Source organism: Procambarus clarkii, chromosome 12, assembly GCF_040958095.1.
Source record: "Procambarus clarkii isolate CNS0578487 chromosome 12, FALCON_Pclarkii_2.0, whole genome shotgun sequence".
NCBI lineage: Eukaryota > Metazoa > Arthropoda > Malacostraca > Decapoda > Cambaridae > Procambarus > Procambarus clarkii.
The window spans coordinates 15,183,685-15,203,990 of NC_091161.1; the positions used below are offsets into that span (position 1 = coordinate 15,183,685).

Sequence of the window (20,306 nt, forward strand, 5' to 3'; positions counted from 1 at the left end):
TTCTCTCTCTCCAAACTTCAGTCTGCTCTGGCCCTCTGCAGTTCTACAGCAGCGGGCTCAGATGACATTCATTATGAGATGCTTCGCCATCTCCCTCCATGCGCGTCTCAGTATTTACTGAATCTGTATAACCTTGTCTGGGAGTCGTCGTCAGTCCCTGAGGACTGGCTCAATGCAGTTGTTCTCCCTATTCGAAAACCTAGGTCTCTGGGAACAGCCCCTGAGGACTTCCACCCCATTGCCCTCACGAGCTGCATTTTCAAACTCCTTGAACGTATGATCAATGTCCGTCTAATGTGGTTCTTGGAACACTATTACCACCTCTCCCCTTCTCAATTTGGTTTTCGCAAGTACTGCAGCATGACTGATGTTTCGGTGAACTTGGAGGTCTATATTCGTACTGCTTTTGTTACGAAGACCTCCATTGCTGCTGTCCATTTTAACCTGGAAAAGCCATGCGACACCACCTGGAGATACCATATTCTGACCCAACTTCGTTCTTTTGGCCTTTGTGGTAACCTCCCTCTCTTCCTCATTAATTGTTCCTTTATAGTAAAGCGTGTTACTTCTCTCTCTCTGCCTCTTTTTGGCAATATGAAGGTATACCCCAAGGTAGTGTTTTGAGCACTACTCTTTTCCTAGTTGCTCTCAATGGTCTTCTTTCCTCCCATCCTTCTGGCATCTTTTCCACTCTCTATGTCAATGATGATCTTACCTTCTGCTGTCATGGTGATAATTCGCCTTTCCTTCAACGGTGGCTTGAACTTGCAATTGATGCCATGTTGTCCTGGGCCACCAATCATGGCTTCAGGTTCCCCACAACTAAAACTTGTGCTATGACTTTTACTTGAAAGCCGGTTGTTCTTCGTCCCCCTCTGTCGTTTTATGGTCATCCTCTTTTGTACAAAGATTAAGCTTTTGGGGACTAATCTTTGACACTCGTTTGTCTTGGTCACCCCCATATATCTTACCAATGAGTTGAATGCTCTAAGGCCCTTTACTTACTTAAGGTCTTGTCCCATACGTCTTAGGGAGCTGATAGAAGCACGCTCTTCTCTTGTTCTGTCTATACTCGATTATGGTTACCTTGCTTACTGGTCTGCTTCACTTTCTACTCTTCATTGTCTGGATGCTCTGCACCATACTGGGTTACGCCTCAGCTCTGGTAATTTTGTTCGACTCCAACCCTCAGCCTGTATGTGTAAACCAGCGTCCTGTCTCTCCAGGACCACCATGATAGCTACTGTCTTCGCTACCTTGTGTGGTCCTTACAACATCCTCACTCTCGCCTATGTCGCGCTTTGACATAGGGACCGCCCCTCCTGTGGTCCCTGTTCCCTTACACCACCTCCCTCTTTCTGCCTGGTTATCTCGCCTACACAATTCTTTCGGTTCGTGTTATCAATATTTTTCCTCATGTTCCGTCCTTGCCCACGTGGAGTCCCCCCCTTCCTAAATTTTGTAAAATCCTGACCCTCATGACTACAGCTTTTACCCCTCATACAGTTATTTAATGCTTTTTCCTTGAACACCTTTCTTCACACTATCACTTCATTTCTATCTTCACAAATGGGTCTAAGTCTGTAGACGGTGTAGGCTACTCTACTGTTTTTCCTGCCCACACCTATAAGTGTCGCCTGCCTCAGGAGACTAGTAACTTCACACAGAACTTTATGCTATTCTATATGCTCTTCGTCAACTGCTTTCTCAATGTCAATCCTCTTTTGTTGTTGTAGTTGACTCTCACAGTGCCCTCTAGGCTCTGGAGTCTTTTAATCCAGTCCATCCGGTGGTAGCTGAGATTCAACATTGGCTGTTTCTTATCTCCAGTAGGTTTAAGCCAGTGGAGTTTTGCTGAGTTCCCAGCCATATTGGTGTGCCCTTAAATGAGCATGCGGACGCTGCTGCTAAGGAAGCTATCCGCACTTGTCCCATCTCCCGTAAAGGTATTCCTTATTCCGAATTTTACCTAGTTATTCAATCCTCCATCTTTGCCTGTTGGCAGGATTGTTGGTCTTCTGTTACTGGTAACAAACTGTGTGCTCTTAAGAGTAGTGTGTCCCCATGGCCTTCCTCCTACCACCGTAACCGGCGGTGGGAAACAGCTCAGGTGAGGTTGCATATTAGCCATACACGCTTAACTCGCGGGCATTAATGGAGCTCCGCCCCACTCCCTATTGTCCAAACTGTATTGTCCCTCTTACAGTCGTGCATATCATCGTTGAATATCCTGACTTCCTGGCGAATGTGCGTCCTGCTTTCCAACCATCCCTTGTGGCCACTTGTCTTTGATAGCATTCTTGGTGAATCGGATGCCTTTGATGTCGTTCGCTTTATGTGTTTCTATTATCATATTGGCATCCTTAGTGATATTTAGCTCCCTACGATTATTCTGTTCATTTGATGGTGCTACATAGCCTTCCCGGTTTGGTGCCTGCTTTTGATAATTACTTACTTCGGGCTTCGTTACTCTTGAAGTATTAAAAATAGAGAATTTGTATATTTTCGACGCGGTTGTTCAACGTCCTACCAGTGAGCATCAGAAATATTGCCGGAACAACCGTGGAAATCTTCAAGAGAAAACTAGATTGTTTTCTTTAAGGAGTGCCAGACCAACCAGGCTGTGATGGGTATGTGGGCTGCTCCAAGCAACAGCCTGGTGGACCAAACTCTCACAAGTCAAGCCTAGCCTTGGGCCAGGCTTGGAGAGTAGAACAACTCCCAGAGCCCCATCAAGCAGGTATCCACGGATAAATCTGTCATCCATTCCCAACAGCCTGCGATTATGAGGCAGCCTGCGATTATGAGGCAGCCTGCCCATTGTGCTGCCCTATATTGTTTCCTCTCATCAAGGGAAGTCTATTACTGCTGCTATTACAATGAAATACATCAATGAGGAATAATGGCAAAAATAAAGTGAGATAATGAAACAAAACTTCATATAAAGATAATAATTTATTAAACTGCCTAGTTAACTTTTCTTCATCAATGAGCACTTCACTGTCCTTTGTCCAACCTTCTTAACTTGGTTTTTAAAAACCGAACTGCCTGCAAAAAACAAACAAAAAACAGCGTTGAATGTAATGAAATGCCATATTCTGGGCGAGTCCCGGAGGCTCCCCGGAGCTATCCAGGCTGATATGGATATCCCTAATTTTGGCATCAGTCGATGTGGGTGGAGTTCTAGGCCTACCGGAAACCACGAGCCAAAATCAGGCCCCCTCAAACAAGCACGAGGAACAATGGTCTATAGAAATGCACTGTTATTTGGAGCATTCTATATCTGCCATCGACCGGGACAGGCACACAGAAAGGTAAGCGCCCCAAAACAAACCCCAATTATGGTTAAAAATTACAAAATTTGACAAACAATTGGACAAGTGCCGGCAATCCACCCTGCAGTTCTGAGGCTGGTTATCAAAATACGCAAAAACCGCCGACCGGAGGGAGGGTTGCCGGGGAGCCTCTGGGACTCACCCAGAAAATGGTGTTTCATTACATTCAACGCTGGTTTCTTGGAGGGGAGCCCCAACGACTCCCAGGAGCTACTTCACCAAAGACGAAAACAGAGGGACTCATCCGGGAGGCAGTCGGTGTTCACATCACAACACGAAGTCGAGACAACAGGCTGCAACCGCCGACCCGTCGACCGTCAAAAAAACCTCGTGCCCGAATGTCAGCCCAAGACATGTTACCAAAGACGGCAGCAAGCGCAGCAAACCTACGAATGTCATGGGAGCGGGGAGAGACCGCAGGCTGGCTAGACAGAATGATCCAGCGGACGACCTAAGAGACCTGAACCCGAGAACAGGAAAGAAGGGAAACCAGATCAACTCAAAGCGCAGCCACGGTCAAAGAGTCCGTGGCGCGCAAAGAACGGCGGAGACCCCACAACTGCTCACAAAAAGAAATGCCCCCGGCCAACCAACCAAGCAGCAACAACCCAAGGGACCCCAGGAAAATAGCCATCCCAACCCCACCAGAAAAGAAGAGAAGGCTGCAAAGGAACAAACTGATCACCAGAACCCAACGTAGTAGAAACCACCGACAAACAAACCTGGACCGAAGGGGCCACAACAAACCAAGGGGAAGAGAGAAAAGAGCACCCTGCCCAAGAGCAGGACGGCTCAGATGGCGCATGAGTAGGCCGGAGGTGAACAATGCCCGAGACAGCCCGTGAACGATGCAGAAGGAACAACAAAACTGAAGCAATTCGAAGTGGCTCCACCAGTGCCGCATGAGACAAGGCGACAGTATGTGGCAAGATCACGGTCCTGAACCACCATGAGAGAAGGACAAGACCAAGTCAACAAAAAGTGCAGTATACCTACGAAGAGACGAAAAGAAAAGGACCGCTAGAAAACCCCATACCGCCACCCAGATGAAGAACACAGGTGGGACACCATCAAAGAAGCCACCTGATCACGAAACAGATGGTGAGAGACTCAAGTCAAAAGTACTAGACTTGAAAACTCAAGAAAACCAAATCAGCCCTGACCATTTGAAAGAGGCAGAACCGTGGGAAAACCCCTGGGTGCGAACACCGAGCGTCACTGAGGAAGGAATAAGGAGAACTATATAAGACTTGTACTGCACTAAAACAAAAATGTTCTGTCTGGAAAAGGAACACCAAGAAAAAAGCCATAGCCAGGGCCATAATCCAAGTGCCTCCTGTCCCAACGAAAAGGAACTGTAGGGGCAGGAGAGGGTGATCAGAAAGCTACATACACCAGCAGACAATGCAACACAGAAGCTGGTAGTGACAGACAAGGAGAAGAGGAAGAACCCAGATCTATAACGAAACACTGGGCCTGGGCCTGTTCCACAACAGGAAACTGAACATGAACATAGCCCAACCTAGCATGAGAATAGCCAATATGCACCTACCAAGATACACAACAATGTGTAGTACAGAGGTAGGAATACGTAAAAATGCAATGAAAAGACCCTAGATATGGTCCAAGGACTGGAAGCCAGGGACAAGAGCAAAAGCAATTAGCAACAGAATGTACATGAACTACCATATACACAGAGACTTGTAGCGAGGGTAAACAATACACTCACCCAAACTCATGAGCTAATATGAGAAGCAAACCTCACATTAGCACAATGCCCAGTCCCTAATTACAGGAAACATTCCGCCCAACCCATAGGAGGACATTGAGGTGAATATAAGGCGTACATATGTATGTGTATATGTAACGTATATATAAGAGTGCAGGTGAATATAAGGTATACATATGTATATGTATATGTAACGTATATATAAGCGTGCAGGCAGGCACTGAATGGTGATCAATGAATGAGTGTCCAGAGTCCAGAAAAGACCCAGTCACCGAAAGACGAAACCAAAAGTTACCAATTCGGGGCCGCGCCCCACAGTGTAACGAAAAACAATATATATGTACAGGTCAAGGACACGTCAAGATGCATGCAAAGTGTCAAAGTAATGCAGTACAAACAATATCTAACACTAATGCCAACCAGCGCCTGGCTAACAATGTTACCAGATCGTAGAATCTCACCTGTTGAGCGTAGGCACTATCGTGACACGACACAGCTTAGCCGAGTAATAGTCTGGGAGCATAGCTAGTGGAGCATGTCCAGAGATGTGTGTGCAAAAGAATAGATGTAGTGTAGAGGTGGAGGCGGCGCTACTCCGAGCCACCCCACACCCGTAAGCAGAAAAAGAACTAGATGTGTTCCCCGTAATAAAATCCAGAACTCCCCCAGTATCTAGGGAGTTATGATTGGAGAGATGAGATGAGCAAGAGCAGCGTACTACCCGTGAGAAAGTGTGTGGAACACCGACACATATTTATACCGACCAGAAACAATCACCCACGGCGCATGCACAGGACACATGAGGTCCGGGCTGCACCACTTGACTTTCGAGGAGGGTGTCAACAAGGGATATGTAAGGATTATCAGTAATGTCGAGACAAAGTACGGAAAGAGGTGATTATTAAATAATCGGAAATAGCATCGAAAGATAAGTAGTACGGAAGAGGACCAACGAGTCCTAGAAAGGACTGGAGATAAGCCACACCAGAAGGCTTGTCCCAATAATGTAGATGTACTGGAGATCTACTCGAACCTTCGAGATCCTAGACCAACAAGCACAAAATCCCGGAGGCTCATATGGACCTAATGACAGCCATGACCAACGGTCATGCAGGATCCAAGATAACAGAACATGATTGCGGCATGATGTAAAACACAGGTCCTAGAGAACACAGGTGGGAAACTGGATAAAATTACCCACAGAAGGACGGAGCCAATGGACCCGAAGGGACACAGAACCAAACCCGGAGAGGGGCCGACGCTCAAATCCACCTCGTACGCAGGAGGAGGAAAGAAAAACCCCACTCTTTGTAACAGTAAGCCCCGCTCGGAGGGTCAGAAAACCCAGGCGGCGTCCAAAAGAGCCCAAGGCCTCCAAGTCAGCTCCTCCCCAACCCCCGGGAACCTCCAAGTCAGACCCCGAGGGCGAGTCGTCCTCCAAAGCCCTGGCCTCACAAGAAAAAGCCGGGGTGGCCGAAATAGCAGGAAGAGAGCGGGCCCACTGGTCAGCCCCTGAGCTACGGCTGGACGAACAAACTCGAATGCCTCTGATGCAACCCCCAAAACTACCCGAGTCTCAGAAACCTCTGAACCCTGTCCCGACCCTGAAGCCCTCAGATGCCTAGGAGCTGGAAGCAAGGGGAGGGGGGGGGAGGGGGAACCGAATGAACCACAGCAGGGGAAGAACGAGTGGACGCGGATTGAACCAAGGCCAACGCGACTAACACCCCCAAGTCCGGGTTCCTCAAAGCAAAACGGGGTAGCCTCTTGGCATCCAGGGAAGCAACCAGATTAGAGCGTCGCAACAACCTAAACCTATCCTGCAACGTACGAACTGCCTGCACCCGAATAATGTAATCATCAGATTGGGTGAATTGAGTCACAAACAAGCAACAAAGGTCGCAGGACTCAGGGTCAAATGTGTCACCGACCCAACAGGTCACATGACGGAGGCAAAAACAATGAGAGTTACCCTGAGACAAAGGGACTGAGCAATCCTCAAACTTGCACAAAGTAAGAGGGGACTCGGGGGTCTTAACCAGGGACCCGAGTGCTCCTGCGGGGTTTCCCAGGGCCCCTAAGTTGGGTCTGCTAAGGGTAATCTCAGGAAGAGTACTGCTAACCGGCGCCCAAATTACCAATCAACACTGCTAATGCTGAACCCCCAGGACGTGTTAACTCACAAGGGGGAAGCAGTGAGTACCACCAAACAAAAACAACCCTAGTATAAAGGGAGAAGAACACCAAGGCAGACCCCCAGACCAGGCAAAAACAAAAAGAAAAGAAAAACCTCGCAAGACAATAGTGTACACAGAGGGAACAGAGCCGGCCACTGTTATAGGTCAAAACTAGCTGCGCAGTACCCGGTGCTCCTACCAGTGCAAAAACTACCACTTACCTCAAGGCAAACAAGGGTGGAAACACCCCAAAACACTCGTAGCGGTCAATCACCAAGCAGCAAAAGACCAACAGAGATAGACCCAAGGTGACTTGCGGAAGAGAACCCCAAGCCCCTAGGGCAGTACTTACAGGATACTCAGGGAAGGTGACCCTAAGCACATGCAGCCCGAGTACTTGTGAATATTACTCCCAGCTCCCACACCACCGTAAAAGCAGTACTGAAACAGAGGGCAGCACAACAACAGTCTGGAGTTTGGAGCCACACGACCAAGCCGTATCCCATCATCCGAAGAACTGCAGGGTGCATCACTGGCGTGGGGGGTCTGGAGCTCCCCCTTCCCCCTACTGGGGAGGGGGCAGCTGCGCAAATATGCGGCACGTGTGACGTCATGCTTGTTTGCTCGTTTTAAATTGGGAGTTCTGTCCACTCATTTGTCTAATTTTGTAGTTTTTAACCAGAATAGGGGTTTGTTTTGGGGCGCTTACCTTTTAGGGTGCCTGTGCCGGTCGATGGCAGATATAGAATGCTCCAAGTCAGATGTGCACATCTATAGGCCATTGCTCCTTGTGGCTCTCTGAGTGGGCCCGGTTCTGGCTCATAGTCTCCGGTAGGCCTAGAACTTCACCCACATCGACTGATGCCAGTTAGGGATATCCATATCAGCGTGGATAGCTCTGGGGAGCCGTAGGGGCTCCCCTCAGAAAAAATATATATGTTTATATATACGGTGGCACCTCGACATATGATTGCCCCTACTTACGATAATTTCGAGTTACGATGAAAATTTCATAGAAAAATGTGACTCGACCTCCGATGGTGTCGTCGACTTCCGATACTTGTTGGTACACGTTCGGGTCGACCGAGCGCGTGGTTCCCAGTCACGCAGCCGACCTGCCTCAGTTTACTACAGCTGCCCGCTTAGTGACGATCGCGGCTATAAGAAATTCCGCTTTTGTGGTGATTTTTTGCATTTTGAACATTAGAGTAATTATTATATATCACGCCATGAGTCCCAGGAAAGTCAGTGGTAAGCCTCAACATATGAAAACCCATGTAAGGATAACCATAGAGCAGAAACAAGAGTACAGAATGTATCTTCCTCAACAATTAAGAAAATGTGTGCAACATGGGAAGAATTGCAAACCTTTGCTGAAACAACTCACCCAAATCAAGCTGCAGTAGGTCGTTGACTTTTCCTATTCAATGACACTGTGATGCATCATTACAGATAAATGTTAAAACGAAGGGAAAAACACATGTCTCTTGACAAATTTGTAGTGAAACAAGCACACACTGAACCACAACCAGGTCCTAGTGGTATTCAGGCAAAACGTAGGAGAGAGAGAGTACCCCTACCCCAGAGAAAACATCACTCCCTGATGTGATAATGGAAGGGGACTCCCCTTCCAAACAGTAACAACTCTCCTCCTCCCCCCTCATCACCATCTTCCATACACCATCAAGAGCCCTCCATAAAGGTAAGAGAAACTTTGGTACTGTATTGTAGTTAGAACAAAACAATGTATTCAGTATAAAATGTATTTGTATGTGAATATTTTGGAGGGTGGGGAATGGATTAATTCAATTTCCTTTATTTCTTATGGGAAAAATCACTTTGACTTACGATGTGTCGACTTACGATCTGTCTCTGGGAACGGATTAGCATCGTAAGTGGAGGCCCCATTGTATATATATGTATGTATATATATATATATATATATACATACATTCTATATATATATATATATATATATATATATATATATATATATATATATATATATATGTATATATATATATATATATATGTCGTACCTAGTAGCCAGAACTCACTTCTCAGCCTACTTTGCAAGGCCCGATTTGCCTAATAAGTCAAGTTTTCATGAATTAATTGTTTTTCGACTACCTAACCTACCTAACCTAACCTAACCTAACTTTTTTGGCTACCTAACTTAACCTAACCTATAAATATAGGTTAGGTTAGGTTAGGTAGGGTTGGTTAGGTTCGGTCATATATCTACGTTAATTTTAACTCCAGTAAAAAAAAAATAACCTCATACATATTGAAATGGGTAGGTTTATCATTTCATAAGAAAAAAATTAGAGAAAATATATTATTTCAGGAAAACTTGGCTTATTAGGCAAATCGGGCCTTGCATAGTAGGCTGAGAAGTGAGTTCTGGCTAATAGGTACGACATATATATATATATACATATATATATATATATATATATATATATATATATATATATATATATATATATATATATACATATATACATATACATATATATATATACATATATATATATACATATATATATATATATACATATATATATATATACATATATATATATATATATACATATATATATATATATATATATATATATATATATATATATATATATATATATATATATATATATATATATATATATATATATATATAAACTAACACAACACCTATACCCCTTATTAGACTATTTTACAGGAACTTCTTTTCCACAGCCCATAAAACGGAGGAAAGGGTCCTGAAAGATATTGTCAGTAGAAACGTTATCCCTGCAGACAAAAATCAGAAGATACAACTGACGATTTACTATAAAACCAGAAAAATGGCCAGCCTACTCATGAGAAACTCTCCAGACACAAAGCAGAACGCTTTAAAAGAGACCAACGTCGTCTATGCCTTCAAATGCCCTCTTGGGGACTGTAAGCCTCAAAAAACCCAGTATATAGGCAAGACAACAACATCTCTTTCTAGGCGTTTAACGATGCATAAGCAACAGGGCTCCATTAAGGAACATATAATCTCTTCCCATAACCAAACCATCACCAGAGAAATCTTAGTAAACAACACAGAAATCATCGATAGATACAGCGATAGCAGGCGGCTTGATGTCTGCGAGGCACTACACATCAAGAAGTCAACACCAGCAATCAACAGCCAATTAACGCACAACTATATTCTACCCACTTCAAGACTCCGCTCCAATATAGAAGCATCAAGAAATATGGACCAATAGGCTTTCTACAATTACTTCCATTCAATAAACATTGTTTCGTGTTCTGTCTTGTGTTTGAATTTAATACCCATTCAATACCCATTGTTTCGTGTTCTGTCTTGTGTTTGAATTTAATACCCATTCAATACCTATTGTTGAAAGTTTGTTTTCACCTCATCCACCTCACCCAAATGTAGATGTAAACTCGAAGATGTGTAAGCTCTATTCAGTTTCAGTTGTGTGTTTGTAAATTAAAGTCTTTGAAAATGTAATAAGTTTTACGAAACGCACTCAAGTGTCCTGTCAGACTAGAAATAAAAATGAATTTTGGAGAATTGATTTTTGAATTACCTCCAACAGTGAAAAGAAATGTACGAAAGATTGAGAAAATTCGTGTTAGAATTATTAATCTTACTTTTTCGGTCATATTTAATAATATATGTCTACAGGAAAGACTGCTACCAAAATATACTAATATATATATATATATATATATATATATATATATATATATATATATATATATATATATTATTAAATATGACCGAAAAAGTAGGATTAATAATTCTCTACACTAAGGAAACAAACATAGGAATGTGCCTAAATGCCAACAGCGACTGCCCTGACAGGTACAAGAGGAGTGTTGTTAACGCATACGTCGACCGTGCTCTCAGCCACAGCTCAGAATGGAAGCAAGTCGACGAAGAACTCTGTAGGGTAAGGCAGGTCCTAGTCAATAACGGCTTCTCCAATGGTTTCATCGAAGACATCATAAGAAGGAAAGTGAAAAGCCATGCAACCTCTGAAGAGACAACTAACACAACACCTATACCCCCTATTAGACTATTTTACAGGAACTTCTTTTCCACAGCTCATAAAACGGAGGAAAGGGTCCTGAAAGATATTGTTAATAGAAACGTTATCCCTACAGACAAAAATCAGAGGATACAACTGACGATTTACTATAAAACCAGAAAAACGGCCAGCCTACTCATGAGAAACTCTCCAGACACAAAACAGAACGCTTTAAAAGAGACTAACGTCGTCTATGCCTTCAAATGCCCACTTGGGGACTGTAAGCTCCAAAAAACCCAGTATATAGGCAAGACAACAACATCTCTTTCTAGGTGTTTAACGATGCATAAGCAACAGGGCTCCATTAAGGAACATATAATCTCTTCCCATAACCAAACCATCGCCAGAGAAATCCTAGTAAACAACACAGAAATCATCGATAGATACAGCGATAGCAGGCGGCTTGACGTTTGCGAGGCACTACACATCAAGAAGTCAACACCAGCAATCAACAGCCAATTATTGCACAACTATATTCTACCCACCTCAAGACTCCGCTCCAATATAGAAGCATCAAGAAATATGGACCAATAGGCTTTCTACAAACACTTCTATTCAATACCCATTGTTTCTGTTCTGTCTTGTGTTGATACTTTTAATACCCTATAATATCCCCTCTTGTTCTGTCTTGTGTTAATGCCACATCACCCCTCCCACCTCACTCAAATGTAGATATAAAATCAGAGATACGTAAGTTCTAATCAGTTGTGTATTTGTGAAGTCTTTGAAAATGTAATAAGTTTTACGAAACGCGCCCGTGTCGCGTCAGACTAGAAATAAAAATGAATTTTGGAGAAGTGATTTTTGATTTACCTCCAACAGTGAAGCGTAATGTACGAAAGATTGAGAAAATTCGTGTTAGAATTATTAATCTTACTTTTTCGGTCATATTTAATAATATATGTCTACAGGAAAGACTGCTACCAAAATATACTAATATATATATATATATACAGTGGTACCTCGCATAACGAATTTAATCCGTTCCATGTTCGTCATGCGAAACGGACGTCATACAAAACGAGTGTCTCCCATGTAACCAGTGTGATGCACTGTGTTTATTGTGAAATTTCCCTAGTGTGCATGACATCAAATGTTCCCCAAAATATAATTTTTCTTTGTAAAATGATAAATTACCGTCCCTGAACATGTCTATGTAAAGATAATTACCAAATTCCACTTACTTTGGCTGTGAGGGCGTGGACAAGGTGCGCTGTGACGTCATCAGGGGCTGGTCGCCCGTGTGTGAAGCTCCCAGACAGTGAAGCTCCCAGACACGGTCGCGCAGGCCATTCAAGCACCGCGTGTTGCCACAAATATATTTTCAAATATTTTTCCTATGCATTTCAATGCAGTTTTATTTGTTTCTTTTATCGTATATGATGCATATTTGTGACCTTTACAATATATATACAGTAGAATGTTCATAATTTTCCATGAAACTGTGATACATGTGTCAGTAATGTGTCCACAATAAATGTTTATTGTCACAATATTACGTAGTAAAAATTCACTAATATTACAATATGTACAGTTTCACATACTATTTACACAGTAACACACTGTATTACACACTCAGTACTTTGGAAGTGCATAATAGTCAACGAAGTAGTCCATGGTACACAGCGCGACTTTGCTCTCCTTGCACCAGCTACAGATAGATTTTTGTTTCCTGTTTCATCGTTCTGTGTGCTTGCAAATAATGCACTCGCGTGCACCCTTGGCTTTAGTACTTGTAGGTGGTATGTAGCCAAGCTTGTAAAGCATAAAGTAGTATTGAAACGATTATAGGAAAAGCTCAATTTGTAAGGTAGTCTTGAAAAGATCGCTTTGTAAGGTCCCACACAGGAAGAGATTCAGCTAGCCTCAAAGAGTGTCCATCAGTCAGGAAGAGATTCAGCTAGCCTCAAAGAGTGTCCATCGGTCAGGAAAAGATTCAGGTATTCTTAACAATATCAATGAACACCACCACCATGGAAGCCGCTAACACTGTTCATCTATGCTACTTGTATCAGATGCATCATCACTGAACGCAGAAAACGATTCATCTATGTATCATCTATATACATTAGAGATGGCAAGGGTGGGGCTCAGAGCTACACCTGGATACGCTCGCTGTATCATCCTCATAGGTGCTGTATCACAGGCATCCGACCGTTGTGTTAAGCCCTTATTGCGCCTAGCTTCACCAATGTTATGACCCTTATGTTCTTCAAACAATAGGGTCTGAATTGCACTGACTGAGTACAGTCTTTCAACACCGTGTGGGACAGGTGTTTGAGAGCCAGAGGCATGTGTGCTACAAATGGTTGCTCACGCACTACTAACCCAGCCAGCAGCCCTTGTCTTTCATATTCGTTATAGCAAAAGGTTCGTTCAGTGTTTGTTGGGTAGGCTGCTCCATTATGACAATCTTTCTTTGTTTCAAATGTGTTCCATTTGTTTTGTATTTATCACTTACGTCTCAACAATGGAGCATCCTACCCGACAAACACTGAACGAACCTTTATGACATTTGTCCATTTTTCAAATTGTTTCAACAGTTCTTTTATTTTTCGTTTTTTTTTTTTTTTTTTTAAGAAACATGGAGCAGTCGACCTGTAGACCACCGAACGAACCTTTTTGACATTTGTACTGGTTTTCAAAATTCCTCATTTTTTTTATTATTTACGTTTTTTGTATGTAAGAAACATGGAGCAGCCTACCTGCCGACCACCGAACGAACCTTTTGCTATAAGACAAATGAAAAATAAATATTGAACACATTTGAAGAAAGGAAAATATCATAATGGTTTATTCAGTGTATGTAAGGTAGGCTTCTCCATTATTGAGACGTAAATGACAAATAAAAAACAAATGGAACACATTTGAAACAAAGAAAGATTGTTATAATGGAGCAGCCTACCTGCCGAACACCGAACGAACTTTATTGACATTTGTTGTATATCAGATATTTCATTTCTTTTTTCCTACAAAAACGTCAATGCTTTGCAACATCTCAGCAGTCACCCTTTTATATCCCAGCATCATTAGCATCTTTAAACAAGAACAACATAATTTATGTGCCTCGTCGGAGGCGTCTAAGAATGTGTAAACAGCAGCGCGACCCCACCATGTTGTGTTGACGTTACTCAAACCAGCGTTCGTCATACAGGACGATTTGACGCCGATCGGGCCGTTCGTTACCCAAAATATTCGTCTTTTGGGGCAATCGTTATGCGAGGTACCACTGTATATATATATATATGCAATTGACGATCACAAAACACTGATCATTTTATGCGGAAAATCCACAGAGAAATATGAAAGGAGGTGAACGTTTCGGCTTTGTTAAAGCCTTTGTCAACACCAAGTCTGGTGTTGACAAAGGCTTTAACAAAGCCGAAACGTTCACCTCCTTTCATATTTCTCTGTGGATTTTCCGCATATATATATATATATATATATATATATATATATATATATATATATATATATATATATATATATATATATGCGGAAAATCCACAGAGAAATATGAAAGGAGGTGAACGTTTCGGCTTTGTTAAAGCCTTTGTCAACACCAAGTCTGGTGTTGACAAAGGCTTTAACAAAGCCGAAACGTTCACCTCCTTTCATATTTCTCTGTGGATTTTCCGCATATATATATATCTATATATATATATATATATATATATATATATATATATATATATATATATATATACAGTGGAACCTCTATTAACGAGTTTTTCCAGTAACGAGCAAGCCACTCGCAGCAAATTTGTCTCTATTGACGAGCTCGCCTCTATTAACGAGTGAAACCACATGGCGCTTCCTAGCGTCTCGCTGGTTCTCGCAAATTCTCGGACGCCTCCGACGCCAGTGTTGTTGTTGTATCTCACACGACAAGCATCCCTCTGGATTTATTTGAGCTTTTCTTTGGGTTTTTAGTGGTTTTGCGACTACAATTTGTAGCACACGATGTCTCCATAGAAGCTGCTTGCTAAAGATAGTGTTTTCAAGAGGAAGAAAGACACAATTATTATGGATTTCAAGAAGGAAATTATAGCAAAGCATGAGTGTGGTGTCTGTGTGATTGATCTCACAAGGAAGTATGGCAGGTCCTCATCAATAATTTACACCATTAGTAAGGGAATGAAGAGGTAAGGGAGGATGCTGCCTCTTCCACTGAGATCAGGGAAGTGTTTGGAATGTTTGAAAAGGTGAACGCATTCTTGGAAAAGCTGCCCTGATAAAGCAGTGACAACCCAGTGTGTGAAAATGTTTAATTAATTTATCACTTTGTGATAACACTTTATGAAAGTGTTATCACTTTCGCAGGTATATGTCGCTTGAACGTAACACACTTTTTTTCTCTTGAATGCACCCAAACACTGCGCTCAAGCATCATTTGAGCAAATATTTCTATAAAATCCAATTCTTATCCGATCGACTTGGGGATTGTATACATGTTTGCCATGAAATTTCCGTTTTCTTTAATAATCACATTGCCTATTTGAGAAAACGGCATTGTATTGTATCTTCGTGGTAAGACTATTATATTGTTGACACAACGAGTGTAATCAACGAAGTTTTTTATTTGGTGCTGGTCTAACGCATCCTTGTGTGACATTTGAAATTAAATTTGAGTGAAATTCCCAAGAAGAGAGAGTCCGCCTGACTCAAGAGGTGGATTCTCCTTCCACACCAAAACCCCTCTCCTCCTTCCCACCTCTCCATCGTCTCCCTCAAGCCAGCAACTACTCTTCATAAGGTAAAGTAAATATTAAAACACTACAACAAAACATTTATATTTACATGTGCAGTATTATATTTACATAAAAAAAAGTCATACAAGTATGGATGTTTTTGGGAGTGGAACGGATTAAATTTATTTCCTTTATTTTAAATGGGGAAATTTGTTTCCAAAGACGAGTTTTCCAGGTAACGAGCTCGGTGCCAGAACGGATTAAACTCGTTAATAGAGGTTCTACTGTATATATATATATATATATATATATATATATATATATATATATATATATATATGTCGTACCTAGTAACCAGAATGCACTTCTCGGCCTACTATGCAAAGCCCGATTTGCCTAATAAGCCAAGTTTTCCTGAATTAATATATTTTCTCTATTTTTTTTCTTATGAAATGATAAAGCTACCCATTTCATTATGTATGAGGTCAATTTTTTGTTATTGGAGTTAAAATTAACGTAGATATATGACCGAACCTAACCAACCCTACCTAACCTATCTTTATAGGTTAGGTAGTCGAAAAACAATTAATTCATGAAAACTTGGCTTATTAGGCAAATCGGGCCTTGCATAGTAGGCCGAGAAGTGCGTTCTGGCTACTAGGTACGACATATATATATATATATATATATATATATATATATATATATTATATATATATATATATATATATATATATATATATATATATATATATATATATATATATATATATATATGTGTGTGTATATCACGAAAATAAACACGTGATTAAGAATGTGACAATGTCAGACCACGGAGGAAAAATGAAACAGGAAATTTCCTTAAGTACTTTCGTATATTAAATACATCTTCAGAAGGTCATTTTACAGATCGAGTGATGGGTATAAATAGGCAGGAAGGAGTGGTGAAGTAAGGTGAGGTACAATACTTGGACAACGCAGACGGCCCATTGGCCCATCTGATACAGCAGACATATAGGTAATTATAACTTAAAGAAGTAAATATATACAATAAATTAGTGAGACAAATGTTTTTCAATGATTCTACTTAAATCGCCCTTTAGCTGATCTATTAGAAATGGATCTAAGTTATATAGACCACTGCTAATATTCAAATTACTTTCTTTGGTGATCTGTATCAAAGCAGATTCAATTATGTTTCTGTTAAAGGTGCTTTTACAATTTGTTATTGAAGAAGCACTCTCCCAATCAATTTGGTGAGCTTTTTCTGACAAATGCACAAACAAAGCATTAGACAATTGGCCATGTCTTACAGAGTATTTATGTTGCGATATTCTACATTTTAAATCTTTAGATGTTTGCCCGACATAGAACTTATTACATTCCTTACAAGGTATTTTATAAATGACGCAATTATCACTACGAGGGCTGTTCCTTACTAATAGCTTACCAACAGTGTTTTCGTAGCTAAACATTACATCTATATTAAAAAGTTTCAAGGCCTTGACAATATTCTCAAACCCAGAGAAATATGGTAAACATAACACATTCTTTGGGCGAATCCTTTCACTGCATACATTATTATAATATGTACGACGAGCTTTGTTACGACAAACTTCCAAAAAATTCAGTGGGTAACAAAGCTTAAGACCAATCGAATCAATATTCTTAAATTCTTCATCTAAGAATTCTGGACTCAACTCGAAGAGCTCTTAGATACATTGAAGATGTATCTTCAATGTATCTAAGAGCTCTTCGAGTTGTGAGTCCAGAATTCTTAGATGAAGAATTTAAGAATATTGATTCGATTGGTCTTAAGCTTTGTTACCCACTGAATTTTTTGGAAGTTTGTCGTAACAAAGCTCGTCGTACATATTATAATAATGTATGCAGTGAAAGGATTCGCCCAAAGAATGTGTTATGTTTACCATATTTCTCTGGGTTTGAGAATATTGTCAAGGCCTTGAAACTTTTTAATATAGATGTAATGTTTAGCTACGAAAACACTGTTGGTAAGCTATTAGTAAGGAACAGCCCTCGTAGTGATAATTGCGTCATTTATAAAATACCTTGTAAGGAATGTAATAAGTTCTATGTCGGGCAAACATCTAAAGATTTAAAATGTAGAATATCGCAACATAAATACTCTGTAAGACATGGCCAATTGTCTAATGCTTTGTTTGTGCATTTGTCAGAAAAAGCTCACCAAATTGATTGGGAGAGTGCTTCTTCAATAACAAATTGTAAAAGCACCTATAACAGAAACATAATTGAATCTGCTTTGATACAGATCACCAAAGAAAGTAATTTGAATATTAGCAGTGGTCTATATAACTTAGATCCATTTCTAATAGATCAGCTAAAGGGCGATTTAAGTAGAATCATTGAAAAACATTTGTCTCACTAATTTATTGTATATATTTACTTCTTTAAGCTATAATTACCTATATGTCTGCTGTATCAGATGGGCCATTGGGCTACATCGGATGTGTCAATTGGGTGCATCTGATGGGCCGTCTGCGTTGTCCAAGTATTGTACCTCACCTTACTTCACCACTCCTTCCTGCCTATTTATACCCATCACTCGATCTGTAAAATGACCTTCTGAAGATGTATTTAATATACGAAAGTACTTAAGGAAATTTCCTGTTTCATTTTTCCTCCGTGGTCTGACATTGTCATATATATATATATATATATATATATATATATATATATATATATATATATATATATATATATATATATATATATATATATATATATATATATATATATATATAATGTCGTACCTAGTAGCCAGAACGCACTTCTCAGCCTACTATGCAAGGCCCTATTTGCCTAATAAGCCAAGTTTTCCTGAATTAATATATTTTCTCTATTTTTTTTCTTACAAAATGATAAAGCTACCCATTTCATTATGTATGAGGTCAATTTTTTTTATTGGAGTTAAAATTAACGTATATATATGACCGAACCTAACCAAGCTTACCTAACCTAACCTAACCTATCTTCATAGGTTAGGTTAGGTTAGGTTAGGTTAGGTAGCAGAAAAAGTTAGGTTAGGTTAGGTAGTCGAAAAACAATTAATTCATGAAAACTTGGCTTATTAGGCAAATCAGGCCTTGCATAGTAGGCTGAGAAGTGCGTTCTGGCCATATACTGCAGGTACGTTGACGACATTTTTACACAGGTACCTGATGTCAGACATCTGCAGGAGCTGAAGGTGGCGTTTGAGCAGAGTTCCGTGCTGCGTTTCACTTACGAGATGGAAAAGGATGGGAAGCTGCCCTTTCTAGATGTAACAGTCATGGAAAAGAGCGGAGGTTTCCACACTGCAGTCTACACTAAGGAAACGAACATAGGAATGTGCCTAAATGCCAACAGCGACTGCCCAGACAGGTACAAGAGGAGTGTTGTTAACGCATAAGTCGACCGTGCTCTCAGCCACAGCTCAGAATGGAAGCAAGTCGACGAAGAACTCTGTAGGGTAAGGCAGGTCCTAGTCAACAACGGCTTCTCCAATGGTTTCGTCGAAGACATCATAAGAAGGAAAGTGAAACGCCATGCAACCTCTGAAGAGACAACTAACACAACAACTATACCCCCTATTAGACTATTTTACAGGAACTTCTTTTCCACAGCTCATAAAATGGAGGAAAGGGTCCTGAAAGATATTGTTAATAGAAACGTTATCCCTACAGACAAAAATCAGAGGATACAACTGACAATTTACTATAAAACCAGAAAAACGGCCAGCCTACTCATGAGAAACTCTCCAGACACAAAGCAGAACGCTTTAAAAGAGACCAACGTCGTCTATGCCTTCAAATGCCCTCTTGGGGATTGTAAGCTCCAAAAAACCCAGTATATAGGCAAGACAACAACATCTCTTTCTAGGCGTTTAACGATGCATAAGCAACAGGGCTCTATTAAGGAACATATAATCTCTTCCCACAACCAAACCATTGCCAGAGAAATCCTAGTAAACAACACAGAAATCATCGATAGATACAGCGATAGCAGACGGCTTGACGTTTGCGAGGCACTACATATCAAAAAGTCAACACTAGCAATCAACAGCCAATTAATGCACAACTATATTCTACCCACCTCAAGACTCCGCTCCAATATAGAAGCATCAAGAAATATGGACCAATAGGCTTTCTACAATCACTTCTATTAAATACCCATTGTTTCGTGTTCTGTCTTGTGTTGATGAATTTAATACCCTATTAAATACCACCTCACCCCATCCACCTCACTCAAATGTAGATATAAAC

At 41.0% G+C, this 20,306-nt stretch overlaps 1 protein-coding gene across 2 annotated transcripts in view; it reads right to left on the reverse strand.

The window, feature by feature from the left end:
• Positions 1-2,936: 2,936 nt before the first annotated feature.
• LOC123772933 (putative leucine-rich repeat-containing protein DDB_G0290503) overlaps positions 2,937-20,306 on the reverse strand; it is a 393,605-nt gene continuing 376,235 nt past the window's right edge. For both annotated transcript variants that reach the window (XM_069323327.1, XM_069323326.1), the window contains one exon: positions 2,937-3,048. In XM_069323327.1, coding sequence (XP_069179428.1) covers positions 2,998-3,048 — 51 coding nt within the window. In that variant the 3' untranslated portion in view covers positions 2,937-2,997. The remainder of the gene's footprint in view (positions 3,049-20,306) is intronic.